Source organism: Carcharhinus amblyrhynchos, chromosome 3, assembly GCF_965287045.1.
Source record: "Carcharhinus amblyrhynchos chromosome 3, sCarAmb.v2.hapA, whole genome shotgun sequence".
In the NCBI taxonomy this organism is placed as follows: domain Eukaryota; kingdom Metazoa; phylum Chordata; class Chondrichthyes; order Carcharhiniformes; family Carcharhinidae; genus Carcharhinus; species Carcharhinus amblyrhynchos.
This window is the reverse complement of record NC_137326.1, coordinates 109,195,835-109,220,262: the sequence shown is the minus strand read 5'-3', so window position 1 is coordinate 109,220,262 and position 24,428 is coordinate 109,195,835. Positions and strand designations below refer to the sequence as shown.

Here is a 24,428-nt window from a genome sequence, read left to right as displayed (position 1 = left end):
TCCTAAGCCTTCAGGAAGCTATCCTTTCTTCTGTAGTGAAAGTTTTTCTTGTTACAGAGTAATTAATGATATTTCTGAATTAAGAAAAGGACATACTTGCATTTGTGTAGTGCTTTACATAATCTCAGGACTTTCCTAAGTGCCTTGTAGCAAATGAAAGAAAGTCACTGTTGTAACATTGAGGCACTCCAGTCAAAGAAAAATATTATTTTAGAAACCATTTAATTTGACCAATATTTAATTATATGTCACTGTTAGTTGGTGAATAGCAATATTTTAACATTCTTTAATGTTTCTTTAATTTTTGAAAATTGTAACCATGGCCCATGCTAGTTCGCTGATTAGTGTTAAAGTGGAGAAATTGTGTGAGGCAGTGAATGTTAAACATGTGATTCAAAATGCTATGGTTTGAAAAATTAAGATCTACACTTTTTCCAATGTTATTTACAGGGCCCACTGAGAATAAATCCAAAAAACTACCAAGAAGCCTTTCTTCCTTCTCCTGTAAGTAAAAATGATCTTCCAAGATATGTTGAAGTTAGTTTTGACAAAGTACTTCTTTTTGTCCAGGCCACTTGTTGACCAATGCTGTGGTATCATATCTTTATAGTCAACTGTAGTAAACTTTGATTTTGTTTGCAATGTTATGTGAAAGAGGCTGTTTTGTCATTTAATGATGCGCTATACTTGTCCAGTAAAGCTGAGCAGCAAAAGAAATTATGCGAAATGTGTCATTGACAGCTATGTAAATGCAAATCCAGTGGCCTAATTGACATGTTTTACCTCCAGTCGCTGGCAGTATTTCCACACATTGCTTTAAAAGCTCTAAAGCTGTCTAATTTTAAGTATTCTTTCACATCTATCTTATATGTTGACTCTGTCACTTGTCGCATTGCTGTTGGACCATTTGTCAGTTTAAATATGGCTTTAAGTCCTCAGTTGAAGGAAAAGGATGACTAGTTTTAAAAACTTTTTCAGGGATCATCTTATTACATACTAAACATGATCTGGAAAAGTGTTGAGCGACTATACTTAAGAACTCAACTGAAAACATGGATGACAAAATGATAGAAAGTTACTTCACAAAGGGACTGTTACCAGAAAGCAATATGACCCCAGTTCTTCTAAAGATTTTTGGGCAAAAATAAGCCATGCTATGCACTCTCTGTTGTGGCAATGTCTTGTTCAAGCAATTCAATTAGCAATATCAAGTGCTTTCCAAATACCAAGAACCAAAGAAATTTGTCTAGCCATTCATTCCACTGTGTTTGTGTCAGCTCTTTGCTAGTCTTCATAAATAATCCACTGCTGCACGCTCTCCCAACAGCCCGGTGTTTTCCTATGCTTCTATATTTATACAATTTTCTCTTAAAGATGCAGTGGTTTCACGTCCCTTCCCTGTGGCCAACCATTCCATTGTGTGGCAGCTTGCTAATTATAGATTGTTCCATATGTTTCTAAATACTCATTAATTTTATCTTTATTTTTGGAGTTTAAAGCCCTGATTTATAAGGGGTGGGTTTGAGTTAGATTACCCTTTATACTCCTTTGATTTTGTGTTTTGTTCATTGACATTAATGATAGTCATATTAGGGTAAAATCTGGTTTAATAATTTGCCCATGACTGATTTCAGACTAAGGGCCTTTTAATTATTTGGTTTATCTTTTGCTGTCTTCTGGAACACTGATATTATTTTGACAAATGATCTGATCCATGGCACAATTTGCTTACACTGAGAATCGAAAACATGGCTTGAAATAGCATGCCATGTTTCTGAAATTATATAGACTGATACATGAGGAGAAGAAAAGCAAAGGGAGTAGTATCAAATTCTCACAAACCTTCCAACAAACAAGCCTTTTGAAAAAGTTGTTAGTGGGTTTGGTATTAATACAAGAGCAGTAGGAAAAGAAGTATTGTAATTCAAACACATGCTGCACAGGTCAGGCTAAGCTCACCTGTTTCCAAAGTTTAACCTGGATGTTTGTATTTGCAAAGATGAATGGGGTGACTTTGCAAACAGCTTGCCTATTTAAAATATCCTCTTCTGAAGGGAGCAACTCAATAGGGTTTATAGGCAGAAATGAAAATAATACAAGTAGGAAGCAGTAAAAATCAAAAGATTTGGAAGAGAATTAGATGTATAATCAGAGCCTTTTAAAGAATGAATGATTGGTAGCAAGGAATTTGATATTTAGATAGAGAATTTTGAAAATACTTGCACAATCATAAGCCAAACATTACTGTATAAATATTGCATGGACTTGTTGCAGTTTAACAGCCCTGATGCAGATTTTCTTGGCTTTGGCCTAGATTAGTAACAGGTTAAACTGTTACAGGTTACTTGATTTGGTTTTGATTTAATTTATTATTGTCACATGTATTAACATACAGGGAAAAGTATTGTTTCTTGCATGCTATACAGACATAGAGAAGGAAATGAGAGAGTGCAGAATGTAGTGTTACAGTCATTTACAGTAAGTACTTTTGTGTGATATATGTAAATTCCCTAATTTTTAAAAGAAATATCTAATTTAGAACAAATGTGTTGTTACAAACTTGGGATTGTCATAGTTTTTGGGTTCATCAGTACCTGTCACCCCTGCGTAGATCCCATACCCATGATATTTCAGTTTCTAGCACCACCCAATGTGTGTGTTCCAATTTTTATTTTGCCCCATGTAATTTTTTTCAGAAAGTGATATGTTTGTGCTTTTCATTTCCTGTTTGGCTGTTTGAGAATTCTTTTATGCAATACTTGGACAGCTTAATAATACCATGACAATTTCTTACCAGTAATCTCTCTTTAAAAATACTACAAGCGATTGCACAGTGAGAAAGTTAAACTTCTTGCCACAGAGATCTCACTGAATCTCCCAGTGAAGCTTTCTTTGAGGTTGGTATCAAGTACCCTTTCTTTATTGTTGATTGCAAAATCCAGGCAAATGGCGTTGGGCTAGGAGTGTCACCTCACAGACTCCTGAACAATTAAAGATTTTAAGGTAAACAAAGTTAAAATGTAGGACTGTCATACAGAGGTTTACAGCATGGGAACAGGGCTTTCGGCCCAATTTGGCCCTTTTTTTAAAACCTCTAAGCTAGTCCCAATTGCCTGCGTTTGGCCTATATTCCTCTACACCCATCTTACCATGCAACTGTCTAAACAATTTTTAAAAGATAAAATTATACCATCCTCCACTACTACCTCTGGCAATTTGTTCCAGACACTCACCACCCTCTGTGTGAAAAAATTGCCCCTCTGGTCCCTTTTGTATCTCACCCCCTCACCTTAAACCTATGCCCTCTAGTTTTAGATTCCCCTAACTTTGGGAAAGGATATTGACTATCTAGTTGATCTGTGCCCCTCATTATTTTATAGACTTCGAAAAGATCACCCATCAGCCTCCTACATTCCAGACAAAAAAGACCCAATCTATCCAGCCTCTCCTTATAACTCAAAACCATCAAGTCTCAGTAGTATCCTAGTAAATCTCTTCTGCATTCTTTTTAGTTTAATAATACCATTTCTAATATAGGGTGACCAGAACTGCACACAGTATTCCAAGTGTGGCCGTACCAATATCTTGTACAACTTCAACAAGATGTCCCAATTCCTGTAGTCAATATTCTGACCAATGAAACCAAGCATGCTGAATGCCTTCTTCACAATGTGTCCACCTGTGACTGCACTTTCAAGGAGCTATTAATCTATACCCCTCGATCTCTTTGTTCTATAACTGTCTCCAACGCCCTACCATTAACTGAGTAAGCCCTGCCCTGGTTTAAACTACCAAAGTGCATCACCTCACATTTATCTAAATTAAACTCCATCTGCCATTCATCAACCCACTGGCCCAATTGATCAAGTTCCCGTTGCAATCCTAGATAAACTTTCTTCACTGTCCACTATGCCACCAATCTTGGTGTCATCTCCTATATTCTCATCCAAAACATTAATATAAATGACAAATAACAGTGGACCCAGCACTGATCCCTGAGGCACACCGCTAGTCACAGGTCTCCTATTTGAAAAACAACCCTCTACAACCACCCTTAGGTTTCTGTCATCAAGCCAATTTTGTATCCATTTTGCAACCTTGCCCTGGATCCTGTGTGATGTAACCTTAAGCAACAACCTACCATGCAGTACCTTGTCAAAGGCCTTGCTAAAGTCCATGTAGACAGCATCAACTACACTGCCCTCATCTACCTTCTTGGTTACCCGTTCAAAAAACTCAAATTTGTGAAACATGGTTTTCTGCACTCAGAGCCATCCTGACTGTACCTAATCATCCTTGCATCTCTAAATGCCTATAGATTCTGTCTCTCAAAACACCTTCCAATAACTTACCCACCTCAGATGTGAAGCTCACCGGCCTGCAGTTCTCAGGCTTTTCCCTGCAGCTCTTTTTGAACAAAGGCACAACGTTTGCCACCCCGCAATCTTTAGGCACCTCACCTGTGACAATCAGTGATTCAAATATCTCTGGTAGGGGACCCCCAATTTTCTCCCTAGTCTCCCAAAATGTCCTGGGATACACTTCATCAAGTCCTGAGGATTTATCTACCTTGATGTACGTTAAAACATCCAGCACTACCTTCTCTGTAACATGTACACTCCTCAAGACATCACTATTTATTTCCCCAAGTTCCCTAACATCCATGCTTTTCTCAACAATAAATTCTGATGAGAAATATTCATTTAGAATCTCACTCATCTCTTGTGGGTCCACACAGAGATGACCTTGTTGATCCTTGAGAGGCCCTACTCTCTCCTCAGTTACTCTTTTGGGAAATTCTCGATTTCCTGAATGTGACTATATACCTAAAGCTGCAGCTCATGTTACAAATTTGATGAAGCATTAAAGAATTGTTCCAAGAACAATTATTTTCCTTTATTACATGTATTATTTTAATCTGTCGAGGCCAACAGGTCTTGTCCCAATTTATTTTAGGACATTTACATGCCTGGCACTGCTACTGTTACTAACAATCTGCCAAAGTAATTGCAGCAATCCAAGCACATCTACCCTACAGAACAGCATTAATCATCAGAAGAAAAGTAATTCCAATCTTTTGGTGAATGCATATACACTCACAATTGCAAATCTTCTTTTTGCTCCTCCTACCCTGTTTTTCAAATTAAAGACAAATAAACTCCATAGTGCAACTCACAGAATCCATACTTGACCAATGTACACTCAGTGACTGAATCCAGAGTCTCTATTTAGAATAAGTGCTGGGAGAAGAGTTTGGTACTGTTTCCCAGTAGAAATGGAGTTGGTGAGTTCTTTTTATGAGCTGAGCTTATAGAACTGCCATTGTTGACTTTCTTTCCTTTCACCACCACTTTTTATTTAATCTTAATAATGACTAGTTCTGAAATAAGCATATCCTCTTTTATGCTTAAAAAGTCAGCTTGTTTTATGGGTATGTATACACTGAATGGGGTGGATGGGAGTGGAATCATTCTGACAGACTAATGTGCAAGGGTGCATATATTCTAGTTGGACCCTTTTAGTTTGTGGCTTATGAGGAAACTGGTCTTGTCAGTGGTGAAAATCATCATTCTCAGTCAGAAGATCCTGTATCTAAATGTGATACTCTTGGTAAATATGGTAATTCTGTCTCTCTCACTTTGTTACTCCCTGATGGATTAGGAATATTACAGACAGATAAAGTTCAGTCTACTTGGACTAACTTGTATTTCTCTAGGGGCCAGCTGTATAGCAATTACTTGGAACACATTCCATGCTTTTTTTATGGTATCAAGGGATTCAACCTCATTGTTCTCCAGGTCTGTTTGAAGTTCTTGACGTGGATGTAACATATTTTCTACTTGGGTGTAATGACTTGAGGAAATGAGAAAGAATGGTGAATTACTTCTCATGGGTACTGTTCTTCCTTCTTTGTTTGAAACTTTCAAGATTCTACGGCTTGGGATAATTATACTAGTTATTAAACATGATTTGGTATACCTGTTGTGTTTTAAAGCATGATGCTGTTTCATGATTTTAAAAAAGTCCTAACAAGACAGTCTAAGTAAGATTGTGTGTGCACAGATGGTGGCATGGAGGCACAGTGGTTAGCATTGCTGCCTCATAGCACCAGGGACCCGGGTCTAGTTCTGGCCTTGGGTGGCTGTCTCTATGGAGTTTGCACATTCTCCCCGTGTCTGTGTGTGTTTCCTCCAGGTGCTCCAGTTTCCTCCCACAATCCAAAGATGTGCAGGTTAGGTGGACTGGCCATGGTAGATTGCCCTTTAGTGTCCAAAAATGTGTGGGTTAGATGGCCATGGTAAATATGTGGGATTACGGGGATAGGGTTGGAGAAGGGGCCTGGGTAAGATACTCTGTCAGAAGGTTAGTGCAGACTTGATGGGCTGAATGGCTTCCTTTTGCACTGTGGGGATTGTATGATTCAGATTGTATGATTCAATGCACACACGTCTTAGTGGTTGTGGCCGTAGATAATTTCCCCCATAATTTGATAAAATTTCTGTGCATCTATTTCTGGTTAGGGTTTGAAGTCTGTGAAAGTACAATGAATGTCATGTTCAAGGCAACTAATCTAATATTCTTTGGCATCATCTAAGTAATGTGGGATGCTTTTATCGTTAATTCTGTTATTTTTTTCTTTCAGGATGGAAACCGAGATATTTTTATTGATGGTATCATTTCTCGGAATAGAGCTTTGAATGGTGATGTGGTGGTGGTAAAACTTCTGCCCAAGGAGAAGTGGAAGGTAAAGTTTCATATCTGAAATGAGAAAATAGTACATTTCTTTCTTCTGCCCCATAACCACCAAAAGAAAAACATCTGAGCATGTAGAAATGTTGACTAGGAATTAGGCAGGATGGAATTGAATCCATTCAACTGGGGTCTCATCTGGCAGGAGAGCCAGAAAGTGACCTGCATCACTGCCTTTGGGGAAAGGTGGGCCTTCCCTCAGATCAAGGATTCTGGAGTCTGAAATCCTGCTCCTCCTCCTACCCACCTGAGAGTTCCTGGTGAATGAGAGCAGAGTAACAAGTCTCACAACATCAGGTTAAAGCCCAACAGGTTTATTTGGTAGCACAAGTTTTCAGAGAGCCGCTTCTTCTTCAGGTGAGTGAGAAGTTGTGTTCACAGCCAGGACACACATAGACACAAACTCAGTTTACAAGATAATGGTTGGAATGCGAGTCTTTACAAGTAATCAAGTCTTAAAGGTACAGACAATATGAGTGGAGAGAGGGTTAAGGGCATGTTAAAGAGGTGTGTGTTGTCTTTCATTGTTAGCTACCAGACAGTGTGTTGGAAAAAGCTTGTCCATGATCGAACAGAAGAATCCACTGTGACTTAAAGACACTGGAAGATTCACCTTGGCAAGGTCAGGAGGTAAAATCACCAGACTGGGCCTTACTGCTGAAAGCTGGTTCAGGAATTCTCAAAAGTCAGAGTAAGAAGACTACTGATGGTTGCTGGACAGAGCAGAGCAGAGCAGCTGCCCATTGCGGGCAGCAACAATAGAAGCACTGGCAACTTCAGTTGGAATTCACTCACCAGAGGCCCAGGATCATCGAGGGACTCCAGGTCGCAGATGACTGAGGGTGGGATGGGGATCATGTTTCAGGAGAAGGGTGATCAACGGCAAGGGGTTTTATCACCTCCCTCCTTCCCAATACCAAGTCCCCCTTATTAGGAATGGAGTGTCTAATAATGAGGGACCACAAGTAAACCCAACAAGGTGTTGCTTCTTGAGTTCCCTGCTGCTAGTTCAGTATCAGCGGCGGCGGCAGGTGAAGCCCCTCCATGAGCCTTTCTGCCCAGACTTGAAGTTTCAATGCTCATGGTTCATGCTTCTCTGTAGGTGCGATACTATGGAGTTGGGGGTAAGGTGTTAGCGTGGATAGGGGATTGGCTGTCAAACAGGAGGCAGAGAGTGGGTGTCAATGGGTGCTATTTGGATTGGTGGTTGGTGACTAGCGGAGTGCTCCAGGGATCGGTGCTGGGATCTCAGCTATTTACCATTTATATAGATGATCTGGAGGAGGGAGCCGAGTGTAAGGTGTCGAAGTTTGCTGATGACACAAAGATAAGTGGAACAGCAAATTGTGCGGAGGGTGTGGAAAGTCTGCAGAGGGATCTAGATAGGCTGAGCGAGTGGGTGAGGACCTCGCAGATGGGATACAATGTTGGCAAGTGTGAGGTTATCCACTTTGGTAGGAAGGACTACTACTTACAGGGCGAAAAGCTGCAGCATGCTACGGTGCAGAGGGACCTGGGGGTCCTTGCACATGAGTCGTAAAAACCTAGCCTACAGGTGCAGCAGGTGGTCAGGAAGGCAAAATGGGATGCTGACCTTCATAGCGAGGGGGATTGAATATAAAAGTAGGGAGGTCTTGCTGCAACTGGTGAGGCCGCAGCTGGAGTACCGTGTGCAGTTTTGGTCCCCGCACTTGAGCATGGATATTTTGGACTTGGAGGGAGTGCAGGGGAGGTTCACCAGGCTGATGCTGGAGTTGAGCTATGAGGAGAGGCTGAATAGACTGGGCTTGTACTCGTTAGAGTTTAGAAGGATGAGGGGGGAATCTTTTTGAGACGTACAAGATGATGAAAGGGATGGATAGGGTAGAGGTGGAGAGGTTCTTCCCGCTCAGAAAGGACGGCAGGACTAGAGGGCACAGCCTCAAGATAAGGGGGGGGGGGGGGCAGTTTAGAACAGAGTTGAGGAGGAACTTCTTCACTCAAAGGGTGGTGAATCTCTGGAATTCTCTTCCTGTTGAAGTGGTGGAGGCTACCTCGCTAAATATATTTAAGACGCGGGTAGATAGGTTTTTGGTAGGCAAGGGAATTAAGGCTTATGGGGAGAAAGCGGGAAAGTGGAACTGAGCTACTTCAGATCAGCCATGATCTTATTGAATGGCGGAGCAGGCTCGAAGGGCTAGATGGCCTACTCCTGCTCCTATTTCTTATGTTCTTATTTTTGGGCTATCAGTGCATCTTCTGTCATCTTCATTAATTTATTGTAGGAAATTTGATGTCTGTTATTGATTTCCTTTTTAAGAAGATAACAACAGAGAGGGAGTTCTGCCCTTTGATTTTCTCTGCCACTCATTAAAATCATGGTTGATTACTACCTCAATTCCATCTCCCTGCACTGTCCCCATTTTTCTTGATTCCTTAATTTCTAACAGTCTAGCACTCTCCACTTTGAATGTACTCAATAACTGAGCATCCACAGCTTCCATGGGTTGAGAATTTCAAAGGTTCACAATCCTTTGAGTGAAGAAATTTACTCTCCTCCTAGTCCTAAATGGTTGATCCCTTATTCTAAGATTCTCACCCAGTTCTCCTCACCAGGAGTCTACCTTTCTAGCATTTATCCTGCTTAGGCACCTTAAGAATGTTGTATGCTGCAATAAACGATCAGCCAGCTCCTAAATCATGCCATATAGTATTACACCCCTGATACACAGATCAAGATGACACCAGCTATTATGTACAGTTTTTACAAGACATATATTGTCTCACTGCCTGATGGTTGACCTTCCTCTGTGGTTTGGTAGAGATGGACTTAGCTTACGGGTGTGTCTTAGAACATAAAACGTTACAGCGCAGTATAGGCCCTTCAGCCCTTGATGTTGCGCTGACCAGTGGAACCAATCTAATGACCCTCTAACCTAAACTATTCCAATATTATCCATATGCCTATCCAATTTGAATGCCCTTAAAGTTGGTGAGTCCACAACTGCTGCAGGCAGGACATTCCACGCCCTTACTACTCTCTGAGTAAAGAACCTACCTCTGACATCCATCCTATAATTATCACCCATCAATTTAAAGCTATGTCTCCTCGTGTTAGCCATCACCATCTGAGGAAAAAGGCTCTCACTGTCCACCCTATCTAATCCTCTGATCATCTTGTAAGGTCACCTCTTAACCTCCTTCTCTCTAAGGAAAACAACCTCAAGTCCCTCAGCCTTTCCTCATGAGACCTTCCCACCATACCAGGCATCCTGGTAAACCTCCTTTGCACCCTTTCCAATGCTTCCACATCTTTCTTATAATGCAGGACCAGAACTGTAAGCAATACTCCAAGTGCGGCTGCACCAGAGTTTTGTACAGTTGCAACATGATCTCACGGCTCCGAAATTCAATCCCTCTACCAATAAAAGCTAACACACCGTATGCCTTCTTAACAACCTTATCAACCTGGGTGTCAACTTTCAGGGATCTATGCACATGTACACCGAGATCTCTCAGCTCGTCGACACGACTAAGAGTCTTTCCATTAGCCCTATATTCTGTAATCCTGTTACTCTTTCCAAAGTGAATCACCTCACACTTTTCCACATTAAACCCCATTTGCCACCTCTCAGCCCAGCTCTGCAGCTTATCTATGTCTCCGTGCAAACTGTAACATCCATCCTCACTGTCTACAACTCCTGCAACTTTAGTGTCATCTGCAAATTTACTAACCCATCCTTCTAGACCCTCATCTAGGTCATTTATAAAAATGACAAACAGCAGTGGCCCCAAAACAGATCCCTGCGGTTCACCACCAGTAACCGAACTCCAGGTTGAATATTTCCCACTAACCACCACCCTCTGTCTTCTATCAGCTAGCCAACTCCTGATCCAAACTGCTAAATCACCCTCAATCCCATGCATCCATATTTTCTGCAGTAGCTCACCATGGGGCACCTTATCAAACACTTTGCTAAAATCCATTTACACCACGTCAACTGCATTACCCGTAGGTTCTGAAGGGATGGGAACAGGAGATTGTGGTCCCCCGTGGGACCAAGCGTCCTGTCTTCTGTATTTGAACGCCTCTTCTACTAAATTTCCCCTGTCTCTAATCTGTGGTTACCCCAACATTCCCATATTTGCATATCAATCCTCTCTGGAATGATAGCTGTGATTTCAATCTTTCTATTCCTTTGTGGCATTTTGTGTGGTCTGCCATCACACTGACTTGCAAAGATCTTCCTTTGTTCGGAGTTAGCTGAACTACGCTCCCAGTTACTTGGCCATTGTTACTTTGAAACTGCTATTAAAGTTCTAACAGATTTGTCAAGCATAATTTCTCTTTCAGATCCTGATTGTCCTGATGTAGCACCTTAACGGCCGCTTTAAGATCCATGTTTTCATGGGTTAACTGACATACCCCTAATTTCATCACATCTTTTGCTCTCACTGCAAGTTCCTTTCTTGGTAAATTCTTTCACATGGAATTGTGAAGATTTTCCTTTGTTTGGAGTGAGCTGGTCTCAACTACCAGTCACTGTGGCCATTATTACCTTGAAATTGCTGCAAGGCAACTAGTCTCACTGAAACTTTGTCTCTCTGATGAGAGTTTCCAATCTACATCTCCGAATCTCTAGCCTTGGAAATTTCTCCAAAAATCACTCCAACTCGGACAGCTTCAATGTCAGCCTCGCTTGGTTTCAATCTTGCCTTCCAAGATTCTGTTCCTCTGGGTTCCAGGGTACACTTGAGCAACAACATACAAGCATACTTTCAGCTGTTTGGCTGTGCCAAGCAGAATACCACTGGGTATTATTGCCACAACAGCTCACAGCCTGCAGCACAGTCACTAATCTTTAGCTGCTGTCTTAGATCTTCAGGGCCCCGACTACCAAGATTTCTTCCCAGCCCATTTCACTTAAAGTCTATCACCTGCAGTCCTGTTTCTAATTGAAAACTGTTTCTCCCTTTTCCTTAACATAACTGGGACCTGATTCTGTCCTGTGTCTTGGTTATGGTGCTCTGCACTTGGTTGCCTTACCTGGTTTTCTGCACCCATTTTCCTCCAGGTGCAGGTGTGCAGGCCTGCATTGAACCTGAAGAAGGAGGATGTCAAACTGTGCCATGTGCAGCCTCCTCCCACCTGCACATGCATGGGACTCATTGGTACCTGGAGTTCCTGACCTCCAAGATAAGTTTGGGTTTCTTAACATGCTGCACATGCGATCCTTTTATTCTCGTATCTACCTAATATGGCTCTCATAGAAATCATAGAAACCCTCCAGTACAGAAAGAGGCCGTTCGGCTCATCAAGTCTGCACTGACCACAGTTCCACCCGGACCTCAACCCCATGTCTCTACATATTTACCCACTAATCCCTTTAATCCACATATCTCAGGACACCAAGGGCAATTTTTACCATGGCCAATCAACCTAACCCGCACATCTTTGGACTGTGGGAGGAAACCGGAGCACCTGGAGGAAACCCACGCAGACACGAGGAGAATGTGCAAACTCCACACAGACAGACCCAAGCTGGGAATCGAACCCAGGTCCCTGGAGCTGTAAGCAGCAGTGCTAACCACTGTGCTAGCGTGCCACCCAAATATTTTTTAATTCTACGGTACAGAGAGGGGTCATTTGGCCCATTGAGTCTGCACCGACCACAATCCCACCCAGGCCCTACCCCATATCCCTACATATTTTACCTACTAATCCCTCTAACCTCCACATCTCAGGACACTAAGGGGCAATTTTTTTTTTAAGCATAGCCAATCAACCTAATCTGCACATCTTTGGACTGTGGGAGGAAACTGGAGCACCTTGGTAACTTCTTGAGGATGGACCAGACAGTTCATAACCATGGTGTTGGACTTGACCCTTGAGTCCGAACCATATGTCCACAAAATCACCAAGAATACCTACTTCCACATCCACAACATTGCCCAGTCTGGTCACCACCTCAATTCATCTGAAACCCTCATCCGGGCTTTATTGCCTCTAGACTAGACTGTTCTAATGCATTTCTTGGCCTCCAATCTACACTCTCCGTAATCTAACATTATCCAAAACTCTGCCCCATCATAACTGGCATCATCTTTATTTACCTCTGACCTCTATGCTTGCTGAACTGCATTGGATTTGTGTTGAGCAACAATCCGATCTTCAAATCTTTCCATGGTCTCAACCCCCTTGCCTATCTCTGTTATCTCTTCTGGGACCACTACCCTCGAAGATATGTCTTCCTCCAATTCTGGCCTTTTGAACTCCCAATCTTTGTTGTTGCATCCCTGTTGGATGTGCATTCCGACATTGAGGCTTTAGATTCTGGAATCTCCTAAATTTCTCTACTTCCCATTCCGTCTTTTAAGATGCTCCTTGCAACCTGTCTTTTTGATCACGCTTTTGCTCGTTTACACTAATATCTTCTTATGTGATTGGATGTTAAATTTTGCCTGAAAATGCTACAATGAAATATCTTGCAATGTTTTACTTTGTTGAATGTGCTATCTAACTGCTTGATATAATATTTGTCGCTGTAGCAGTAATAATAAACTGGTTATAATGATAATATTAGTAAGTTGAATGTTCATGGCAGGACATGAAGGACAAGAGAAGTGGCCTGATTTTTGTTGGACATCTCATCTCATTCGCATAACTAAGATCAAGAGCTTATCAGAATGGAGAATTGTACCTGCTTCCCAATGGAGCATATTTTTGTATTAAAGCAGTACTTCAAATTATTTTGTTCTTATACTTTTGATCAGTCTTTGCTTGCTCTATTAAAAAAAACAAACTTCAGAAATTTTCCACCATTCAGTTCTGAATTGATTATTTTTTCTGAAAATCCAAGTTTGATAGCAGTCTCTTGAAATTTATAGTATTACCTATACTTTCAAAATTTGTTGCATTATTTGAAATATGCCCAGTAAAGTACAGATTGCACTTTGAGCATTGATTAAGATTTAAACTGTTACTTCGTGAACTGTTGCCTTGAAATACCTGAATTTAAAGAAATCATATTCATAGATAATACATTGTGTGTGGAGTCGACCAGCAAAATGTGCGGTTTGTTTTTATCAAATTGTCATTATAGGCCCATTTGAAATGTCTTTTCAAATTGTATGATTTCTGTGAAAATGAATTTTATGAACTGTCAGACTGTGCAGTTGGCCATTAATAACACAAGGTAATGAGAGTTGCCTGCAACTTTTTAGTCTTCTATTTACTAGTTTTGGCTAGTTTTTCAACTTTACAGTGCTAAATTAATTTCAGAGTTATAGAATGGCAGAAGACCTTGACTATAGAATTGAGTAATCATTTCAGAATATAGATTATATTTTTGTACAGCAGGGGGCGGAAAGTTTTATTCAAGGTCAAGTGCAGGCAAATGACATGCATGCAATCATGACTCTGTTATATTTTGAACAAAACAATATTTTACTCTTCTAGCGGTGTCTTTCTTATTTTAGTTGCTTGGGATTGTTCTAGATTTTTAGCATATGTATAGGAAGCATTTTGGGGATTATGTTTTAATGTAGCTTTCTTCCTAATTAGAGATACTGCTTTAAACACAATCCATCATGGACTAATGAAGTACCTAGTATATTTGAAAGTGTTTTAAAAGCTTCAAAATTGATTATTTACCTACAACATTAATTATAATAGTAGCTACTGATCAAACGATTTGTTTTCTATTCCAGTTTGAATGCCATTATCCCTATTCTCGTCATTTCTCTTAAGTTCATATGTTGTTTACCTTGTATTATCTTTGCTGGTGAAGGTGGGCAGTGGTATTGTGTTTGTCCCCATTAGTCTGTTTGCCTGAAAGCAATATATCTCAAAAATTAATGGACAGATTTCAACACGGGGCATGGACCAAGAAGATCTATTTTTTTTGTAAAATATTTGGATCCTGGAATTTTTATTTTAGAGAATTCAATATCATTGAGAGATAGGGTAAATTGACTTTTGATTTTTTTAGAATGTTGTGGATCGTCTCAGCTGTTGTGATGGAATTTGCCACAGCTGTCAAAATGTTGTCAGTTTTCAGAGCAGGTTGGATGTGGATTGTGACATGGAAGCTCTTAATAAAAAGATTGCTTTTTTCAGCTTTTTAGTTACAGAGCATTGACCAGACAAGGAATAACCTCAACAAAGAGCTGGGCAGCGTGGTAGCACAGTGGTTAGCACTGCTGCATCACAGCGCCAGGGATCCGAGTTTGATTCCTGGCTTGGGTCACTGTGTGGAGGGAGTCTGCATGTTCTCCCCGTGTATGCGTGGGTTTCCTCTGGGTGCTCCAGTTTCCTCCCATATTCTGAAAGATGTGCTAGTTAGGTGCTTTGGCCACGTTTTGCTTTTCTCCACGTGAATTAAGCTCTTCAACATGAGTATATATTTATATTTGCCTATAATTTAAAAGTCTTTTGTTGTGCATTCCAGTTTATCGACATGAAAATCTTTGTACTGTTATAGTAGGAAGTGTTGTCTCAAACGTACCTGAACCAAGTGTTGCATGTCCATGCCGTATAAGGTTGTGATTGGCTACAATTAACTTAACTTCTTAATTTATCAATTTAATATGAACAACATTGGTGTGCAAAAAAGTATTGTTGAATATTTAGTTGCCAACAGAAAATCGAGCAATCAGGTCCCTCAATCATATTCCAAGCCACCTCTCTTGAATCACTAAGTGACTCAAAGCAACCAATTCAATTTTGAAAGAATTAGACAGAAACAGGCCATTCTGCCTGTTTATGTTTATAATCCATGATTCCCCTCCCATTTCAGTTACCTCATCTCAATCTTTCATCTTTAAATTCTCCTTTCTCTCAAGCAGTGTTCAGTTTTCCTTTTGAAATTAGCTGAGCCATTTGCGTCACATCACTTCCTGTGATAGCAAATTACTCATTCTAGCCATTCTCTGAAGAAATTTCTCCTCCCTAATGGATTTATGAGTAACCATCTTGTATTTCTGTTGCTTAGCTTTAGATTCTCCTCCAAGAGGCATTTCTACCTTATTCAACCCATTAATAATTTTTAAAGATCTCCATCGGGTCATGTCTATTTGAGTGGTTTGCAGAGTTTTTGAAGGACTCTTTTTTTAAAAATGTAATAACTGAACTCCCATCTAAATTATAATACTTTGGGGCCTATTCTTTGAGTTTAACTGGTTATATATATATTTATATATATATTGAAAATTCCCCTCTTGGAACAAGGCTGAACTCACCAAGTGTGATTCTTACTAGAGCTTTTGTTGATCCAGTTTTCAGCTGTCATTTTAATGCAAGTTATTCTACATGGCTAAAAATAGTTTTAATGTAACACACATACGCCCATACAAAATTGCATGTAAGTGTTGCAGTTGTAGTTTGCATCCTGTTTCTGTCAAGCAGTGATGCCTGCATTGAAATGTCATAACGAGATATAAATGTAACATGCATCCAGGATTGAAAAATAATCATGTTTTATGCAGTTTGAGCAATTAAATAAAAAAACTAAGCATTTGGGATGTGGGGTTTTTTTGTAATATGGAGGGGACAGAAGTTTTCACTGGTGACATGGGGAGATTTGAGCTGCTTTGTTGCTTTGAGCACAGTATGGGAATGCGCTCCTCTTTAATGTTACTTTGTTTTAGTATATCTTGCCAGCAGTCACTTCCTAGCCTTTTTTGTGGATACTTGAACAAGGTACTGGAAGATGGACAGTACCCAAGAGACCATACTCCAGCATGAATAGGCAATTTCAGCAGAACAGAGAAGAAAATAGGAGGGAATAAAACTTTTTTGGTTGTTAGTGCATCAGGTCCATGGAAATAACTTAAGATGCTGGTCATTGGAGACTCAACAACGGAAAGGCGCGTGAAATTCTATACCAAAAAATCTTCAGAAACATCCATGACGGGAAACGAAGAAAAGATAAATATATTTTATAATTAAGTAACTAAAATGGGAAGGTTTTATGGAAGGAAGAATAATTAAATCTTTAACAAATCCCGCATCTACAATGGAGATAAATCTTTTCTAATCAATCTCTTGTGATGTTGTACATAGGAAATTGAGAGCAAGAATACTTATTAGATGAAATGAGGTTTAGAGAGTGGCAGAATACTGGGTCGGTACATCTAGATGCATTTCAGTTATCTTTTTAAAATCAGAAATGCTACTATTGTCTTTATGTACTTCAATACTATTTGCAATTGAAAATCAAAACTTGGAACAATTTAGGAAGCTGAGAAGTAGAGTTCATTAGGAGTTAGCAGTTTTTCTGCAGGCTGAGGAGTTAGGAAATGCAAAACTGAAGGTTGTGTTTAAGGTGGTTCAAGTTTTCACAGGCAGTTTCCATTATAAATGTGGACAAAAATTTATTTTGGGAGATATGTCATAATAGTTTGACACAATTGATCACAGGAAATAGGATTCTGTAGACAGAAAGAGAACGCAGTCATTATATAAAATATGGCAGTTTTTGGGAGAGAAGATCAGTTGAAGGAATTTACATTTTAAAACATTTGTTTGGTAAAGTGGTGGGTAAATAATATTGTAAAAGTATTTTTGTGAGGGCTGTATCTTTCATTGTCCATGCTGAGAAATACACTTCCTGACATTGTGTCAGCTCACCTGTGCCCGGGTGAAGAGGATACCTTGCTACCATTGTGGACTCAGTTTTGAATTTTCAGTACCCATTATCCGCAGGAAATTTAACTGAATTATTTTGTGCTGAGAGACCTAGGAGCTGGCTCAGGCTCCTGTGCTCATTTTTATAGAACATTGGCACAGAGGGAGTCATGATTTTCATCCAGTCCGTTCCAGTCAGAGTGGAATGAACCATGCGCTAATCCAATGCCCCATTCAATTTCCCAAAACTCTGTAATTTTTAAAGGAATCATTTTGAACTGCATTCTGCTATTTTTGCAATATCCCTTCTCCCCGTATTCCACAGTTAATTTTTGTTTTGAATCCTGCAGCCATGTGATCAGATTAAAGTGTGCTGAAATATGTTCCCTCATTCCTTTTGAATATTTTGTTTCATTTTCAAATGTTAAGTATAAGGCAAGACATTAAATGTAAATGTTTAATACAGGACAAAAATGTGCTCAGGACTTTAAAATAAAAGATATTCTATTGTAAAGGATGAAATGATTAATAAATGGTCATTTCAGGTGTTAGTGGCAAAAATTATATGGAAAAAATCTGCAAATATTGGGTCAGCCATCTCAATTAAGTACTGCAGAACAAAAATATGTTAGTTAGTTGGTCATACTGAATGTATTTAAATTTCCCTTACTCTGAGTGCCCTTTGGGCTTTGTGTGTATTTAAACGGTGTTAGTTTTGAATATGGATTCTTCAGTGGTTGCTTTCTCTAACATTTAAATATTTTAGCAGAATATTTTAACTATATACATGAAAATATTTGTTAATTGGATGCCAATTCCTGTTAACAAACAAATTGCCATACTGGAAAAAAGAAAATCCCCAAATGTTTTGGATTTCCTGAACAGGATGGGTGGATGTTCTGTTTAGGGAGGTGCGGAGAAGCCATGAACAAGACTGAATTACTGTTTATATGGGAAATGTAATGCTATGTGTATATTCACACAGCTTTGTAGATTATTAGTATCTGTTTCCCCTTGGGTGTAACACATTTGACAATATTCTACAATAGAATATGAGTAGTTAGGTGTGGTGCTGAGTATGCCAGAGCATTCAAAGCAAGAAAACACAGGAAAGGGAAATTGCTTTGTCAGTGTTATGTAATGATTTAAGATGGGACTGAGTGCAGAGCTTTACCCTGAAAAGGCAAGTGAGACACAGCTTTTGGCCTGAGATCTTTTAATCTTGGAACATTATCGGGTGGAGTACAAAATTATATTTATTGTTCAGAGGTTTTCTTTTATGTTGTGACAGCTCACTGAAGCTGTGCAGGTGACTCATTATTTATAGTTCTAAATGCATTTTATTAAAATTTTTAGACCCAAACTTAAGATGCCATACTAAAATGAGAATGTTTAAGATAGACATTTCTCCCTCATTTTAATGGAATGTTTAAAAATATGGTTAATTGTTTGATAGAATGTTGAAGAAATTTCACATAAGTATGAAGTATTTTTGTGCTGCTATCATATGCATAACTTTGGGACATGAAAGTTTTTGCAAAATGCCTGAAAAGAGCTAATAATAGTGTGATATCTGTATCATCTGGGAACCTTCTGCAGAAAAGTTCATGGAGCAAGTTACTCTGAGTGGGGGAAGAGGAATATATGGAATGCTGATATTTCTCTTTGCCTTTGTTCTGTCATGATTCGCTCAGCTGAGCATAAGACTGCACTTTTCTGCAGAAGATTCCCAGACGATACAGATATCACATTATAATTATCTCTTTTCAGGCATTTTGCAAAAACTTCCATGTCCCAAAATTATGTATATGATAGCAGCACAAAAATACTTTATACCTGTCTGAAATTTCTTCAATATTCTATCAAACAATTGATCAGTTGAATACGGTTGGATTGAAATTTGTGCCAAAGAACAAAAATCCTCACATTTATTTGGTAGAACCAGTTGGCCAATTAAACAACCACTTCAAATGGCCGTAGCCATCTAAACTTACATAAATTGTCAAAGGATGTTCCATCATATTGGAGCCAGCCATAGTTTCCACAGTCTACCCAAAGTCTTGAAAAAGATTAGAGCTGGACCCATCTATACTTTGTGACTTTGTGCAGACGTTCATTGCATCAGGTGTTTTGCATTGTGTGTCTGAGCCTTCAGTAGCCTGTGCTCTTGGATGCAGTGCCTTCTGCAACAGAACCAGTAAATTTCCAGGCCTGTGTCTCAAGTCAACTGGGTAACTATCTAGCAACTTGCAGACCAAACATCTCTTTTCCAGAAGGGTGCAGAAAAGAAATATTAAATAAAAAGAATTCTTGCAGGAAGGGCTCAAAATATGTCAGTGTATTTGTGACAAAACTTGATCATCAGCAATAAATCTGACGATGAATTGAGTTTGTGTCCAAAAATAAGTTTGCTTTTTAGAGAAGATTATACTGTAAAACAGTTTAACTTGTTGTATGTAAATGTCCTTATCCAAGCACGTAAAGACTTGGCAAAATAGCTGTGTCTATCAAGATACAAACGTAGTCACACCAGATGCACTAAAAAGTTTGTAAAAACCCAGCCCTATCAAATGTAATAACCTACCACTCCCAATAAATAAATAAATAATTGCTACTGTAATTTAGAGTAGACCACCAAAAGGAAGTTCCCACTAGTACGAATACCCTTGAGAACTTCCATAAATTGTTACTTAATATGACAGGTTTCAAATTGAACTTTTGCAGGAAAGAACTGCTGCCAGGAGCCAAAGTGAACTGTGGAAAGTTGAATTGCTTTTCTTGGCTTTAATCTGAACTTTCTCAACAGTGTTTTGCTTTGTTTCTTTGCTGAGCTTGTAAAATGTGCTAAAATTGCATGTACTCTGGGCTTCATTAAGGTGCTGGAACTTCATATTAATAGGAATAATGGCTTGTGTTCAGAAGTACTGAACATCTCTTAAAGAAGAAATGCCTGTTTGGACAACTTTTAATGACATTGCAAGAAAATAATATTGGCTTATGTGAATCAGAACCAATTTATCAACTTAATAAATGAACCACTTTGAAATCTTTAAGCTAGGTTTATTGAATGCATGTTCTTGGATCTTGAATTTTATTTGTATAGACCTTTTCTCAATTATTATGGATTTGGTTTTATTACATTGGACTCTAAGTATAACAATTACAAATGAAATAAACTAAATAAGTGTGATCTCCTTCCATTGCTAGAAGAATTTACTGTAAAGAGGCCAACCATCTTTCTTCTGAGCTTTTACATTGAATAAAATTTGTGACCGGGAAAATATCCATGCTGGTTTTTTTTTGGCAAGCCTGCATATTTAAAAAAGCTTTCAAAAGAAAAGTTATTACTATTATAAAATACTTTGAAATGTTAGCATGGTTAAGTGTGAAAATAGGATACAGTACTTTGTGGATTTTATCAAGGAATCATTTATACATGGCTGTATCAGCTTGAAATATGATCTAACATAACACAACATTTGAACATTTAGTCAATGCAAAAAAGTTTGTAGTGAAACTGATTGTGAAAGCTCTTTTTACATTTCTATTAATCATTGTTTTATTCTTGTGAACTGTGAAGTTTAAATAAGGATATGGTCAACATTTTAACAAATTTATCCTCCTTGAGTTGATGTTTTGTTTTCAGGGTCACAAAGTTGCTCCTTGGCTGAATTGAGCGCACATTGTTTTTGACTCGCAAGCAATTTAGCAGATCACTGGAACCCTCAAGGAACCAGCCTTGAGGCCCTTCTTATTTCAAAGCAATATGTTCGTTCTTAGTGATATCATCCAAATATATAATGTCAGGCTAAGGATACCCAACTCTACCTGACCACTAGCTCTCTCAAGTTCTCCACTGCTTCTGTGTTGTCAGCCTGCTTGAATAGTTCCTAGACAAACTGCAAATACTTACAACTAAACTTTAGGATGACCCAAATGATTGTCTTTCAGTCTTGCCACAAACTCTATATTCTTAGCACTGATTCTGTCCTTTTCTCAGGCACTGTCTTATGTGGAACCAAACTATTCATAATCTTAGTGTGCCATTTGACCCAGAGATGAGCTTCTGACTCCTGATCTTCTTGGTCCCCACCTCTGTTCAATTGCTGAAACTGTCATTTGTACATTTATTACTTCCCGACGTGGCCATTCCATTGCACTCTGGCCCACTACCAATATTCCATCCACGTTGGACGTGAACTAATCCAGAACTTTGCACCCATATCCTAATTTACACCAAATCTTGTTCCCTTTCATCCCATTATTCATTGATGTACATTGGTTTCTGGTCTACAGCCCCATAAATTTAATATTTGCTTCTTGGTTTTCAAACCCCTCTTTGACTTTTCCCTTCTTATCTTTGCAACATTCACCTGTCTTGCAACTTTTTTCAAACTGTGTTCCCCCCATTCTGGCCTTATGCACCCCCACAATCTTGTCTAGCTTTCCTGGCTATACTTTCAGCTATTCAATCCCTAGAATTCCATCACTGATCCTCACCACCTTTCTCTGCTTCTTTAGAACCCTCCTTATAACCTGCCTGTTTACGCCACCCTTTTGAATAGCTTGTTCTTTGGTGTGGCATCAGTTTTCGTCTGATTTGTGTTTGGAATTTTGCTCACAATAAACACACTTTTGAACTGTTATTTGAAAATGGAGACTACTAGTGCAAGACAGCTATAGTATTTCTTCGAGGCAGTGTCTAGTTGCTTCAATCTTCTATCATAAAGTCTGAAGTGGAACTGTTTGCAGATATTTACGCAGTGTTCAACTCCATTTACAATTTGATAATAAAACTGTCCATGCCCACATGCAACAAGACCTGGCTGACAATTCAGGCTTGGGCTTCACTCATGTGAGGCAATTAAAGAGACCCTGACCACCTCCTTTCCTCTTGATATTCAATGGTGCTACCATTGCTAAATTCCTTACCATCAATATTCAAAGTTTGTCATTGACCAGAAACTGAACTAGAGTAGCCACATAAATATCTAGGAGAGCAGATCAGAGGCTAGGTATTCTGCCACAAATGGCTTGCCTCCTGACTCCATTACTGAAAAAGGTTAATTCAGGAATGTATTGTAATACTTGCCAGGATGCATACAGCTGCACTAATTTTCACAAAACTGGGCAACATCCATCACAAGGCTGGGTGGGCTGATCTGCCTCACCAGCCCACTCAGCACCTTAAATGTTAATTCTCTCTGCCATAATGTACTGTAGTACAGTGTGTGCTGTCTGCAGGATGCACTACAGCAATTTGCCAGGGCTTCCTCAATAGCAGCCCTTAAACCAGTGACCTCAACCACCTAGCAGGGCAAAGGCAATCAGTACAGGGCAACACAGTGACTTCCAAGTCATATCCTGTCCCGACTTGGGCATATATTGCCATTTTTTCATTGTCACTTGATTAAAATTCTTGTACACAGTGGTGGGCAACCTGAAGTCCTGAGTACAGCCCACGATTCATTTTGTTGACCATGTGCAAAGTTGCCACATTTTGCTGATTTCTGTCCATGTAGTTTTTTCCTTTTAATAGGACTGAAGTGATTTGTGTATAAAGCAAGGGCAAGTGAATGCATGCTAAATGACAGTATTTTCAGTTGTGCGCATTCTGGGATATTTATCACATTTAACTGGCTTTCTCAGAAGAAAGGGTAGCCATGGTCACATGAACACAGCATTAATAATCTGGGCCAGGTAAATCAAGCCAATTTAAAAAAGTAAGACCAATGGCATTAATTTTGAGATTGACCTGGTCATGCACTGCTGCTCATCAATTAGTTACAAAGTCAATTTTAAAAAATATTAAGAAGGAGCTCCACTTCTCTCTGTGTTGCTCAGGGTTTTCCTATTTCAGTCTTGAAATGACTACCCTGCTTGATTGGGCTAGCTCATGGGATATTTAATGTTTGCATTTTTGTTAATGAATTCTTCAAAATATTCAGCATAATTTCTCTTCTAAAACTGACATAGTCCCCTTCAGGTGAAATTTGTTGACAGTAATCCATGTTGTAGGTAGCGCGTCTCCAGTATTGGCTTTTCTTCCGGTGCCTGTATAGAAACCTCAGGAATCACTGAGGATCTATCTTTGACTCCTTCCTCTTTTTATCTACTTCCTCATGCCTGCAATATCTGAAGAGTGAGGTCAGTTTACATATGTCTACTGAAAACATGCAACAATTCCCTGTCTTTCTCAAGTCTTGTCCTTCCTGTTTGATATCTAGTATAAGTCACATTCACCACAGAATGTCTGGCTGACATCAACAAGACTGTAACTTCAATGTCATATTTAATCCTGACCGGAGCTTCTGATTGATACTCTTTCCATCTCCCCAACTAACCTGCCTTGCTTTTGGCCTATTTATTGATGTTTTGCTTTTCACTTAAATACTCAACTTTTCCGAAGCCCCCCTGTCTAGCTTCTCATTCATCAAGCTCATCCAATATTCTTGTAACCTAACCTCTATTGATGTTTTGACACAGTTGACTACCGTCCTCCTTGAGTGCTTTCCTGCTGTTACCTAGCTGGATCGGACTGCTTTCTTTCCTTTCCATTCTTATCTAGAATCACTTGCTGTGGCTTCTCTTCCTCCTGCCTACCATTACCTTTGGTGTCCGCCAAAGACGTATCCTTGGTTGCCTCTGATTTCTCATCAAATGTTGCCCCTGGGCAATTATAATTTTCACATGTACCCTGATGACACCTAGCTCTACCCCTTCACTATCTTTCTTGACAATTCCACAGTTACTGAACTATCACACTGCTTATGATATCCAGCACTGGATGAGCAGAAATTTCCTTCAATTAAATATTGGGAAGACTGCTCAAAACTCTGTTCCATCCATTCCTCTCCCTGACAACATTGGAACATAGGATTATTGAAAATAAGAACAACAGTAGGTCATTTGGCCCTTCAAGCGTACTCCCCCATTAAATTAGATTGTGGCTGATCTACCTCTGTTATTATCCTGCAGGAACCCATCTCCCTTGATGTTTTTACTATCAAGAAATCTACTGATCTCTGTTCAGAACATACTCAATGGCTAAGCCTTCACAGCCCTTTGGGGT

The 24,428-nt window shown here is 39.4% G+C and overlaps 1 protein-coding gene across 6 annotated transcripts in view; it reads left to right on the top strand.

Moving 5' to 3' along the window:
• The window catches only part of dis3l2 (DIS3 like 3'-5' exoribonuclease 2), a 260,531-nt gene that overhangs the window by 48,898 nt on the left and 187,205 nt on the right, over positions 1-24,428 (top strand). For all 6 annotated transcript variants that reach the window (XM_080185679.1, XM_080185682.1, XM_080185678.1 and 3 more), the window contains 2 exons: positions 451-504; positions 6,644-6,745. In XM_080185679.1, the coding sequence (XP_080041805.1) occupies positions 451-504; positions 6,644-6,745 (156 nt within the window). The remainder of the gene's footprint in view (positions 1-450; positions 505-6,643; positions 6,746-24,428) is intronic.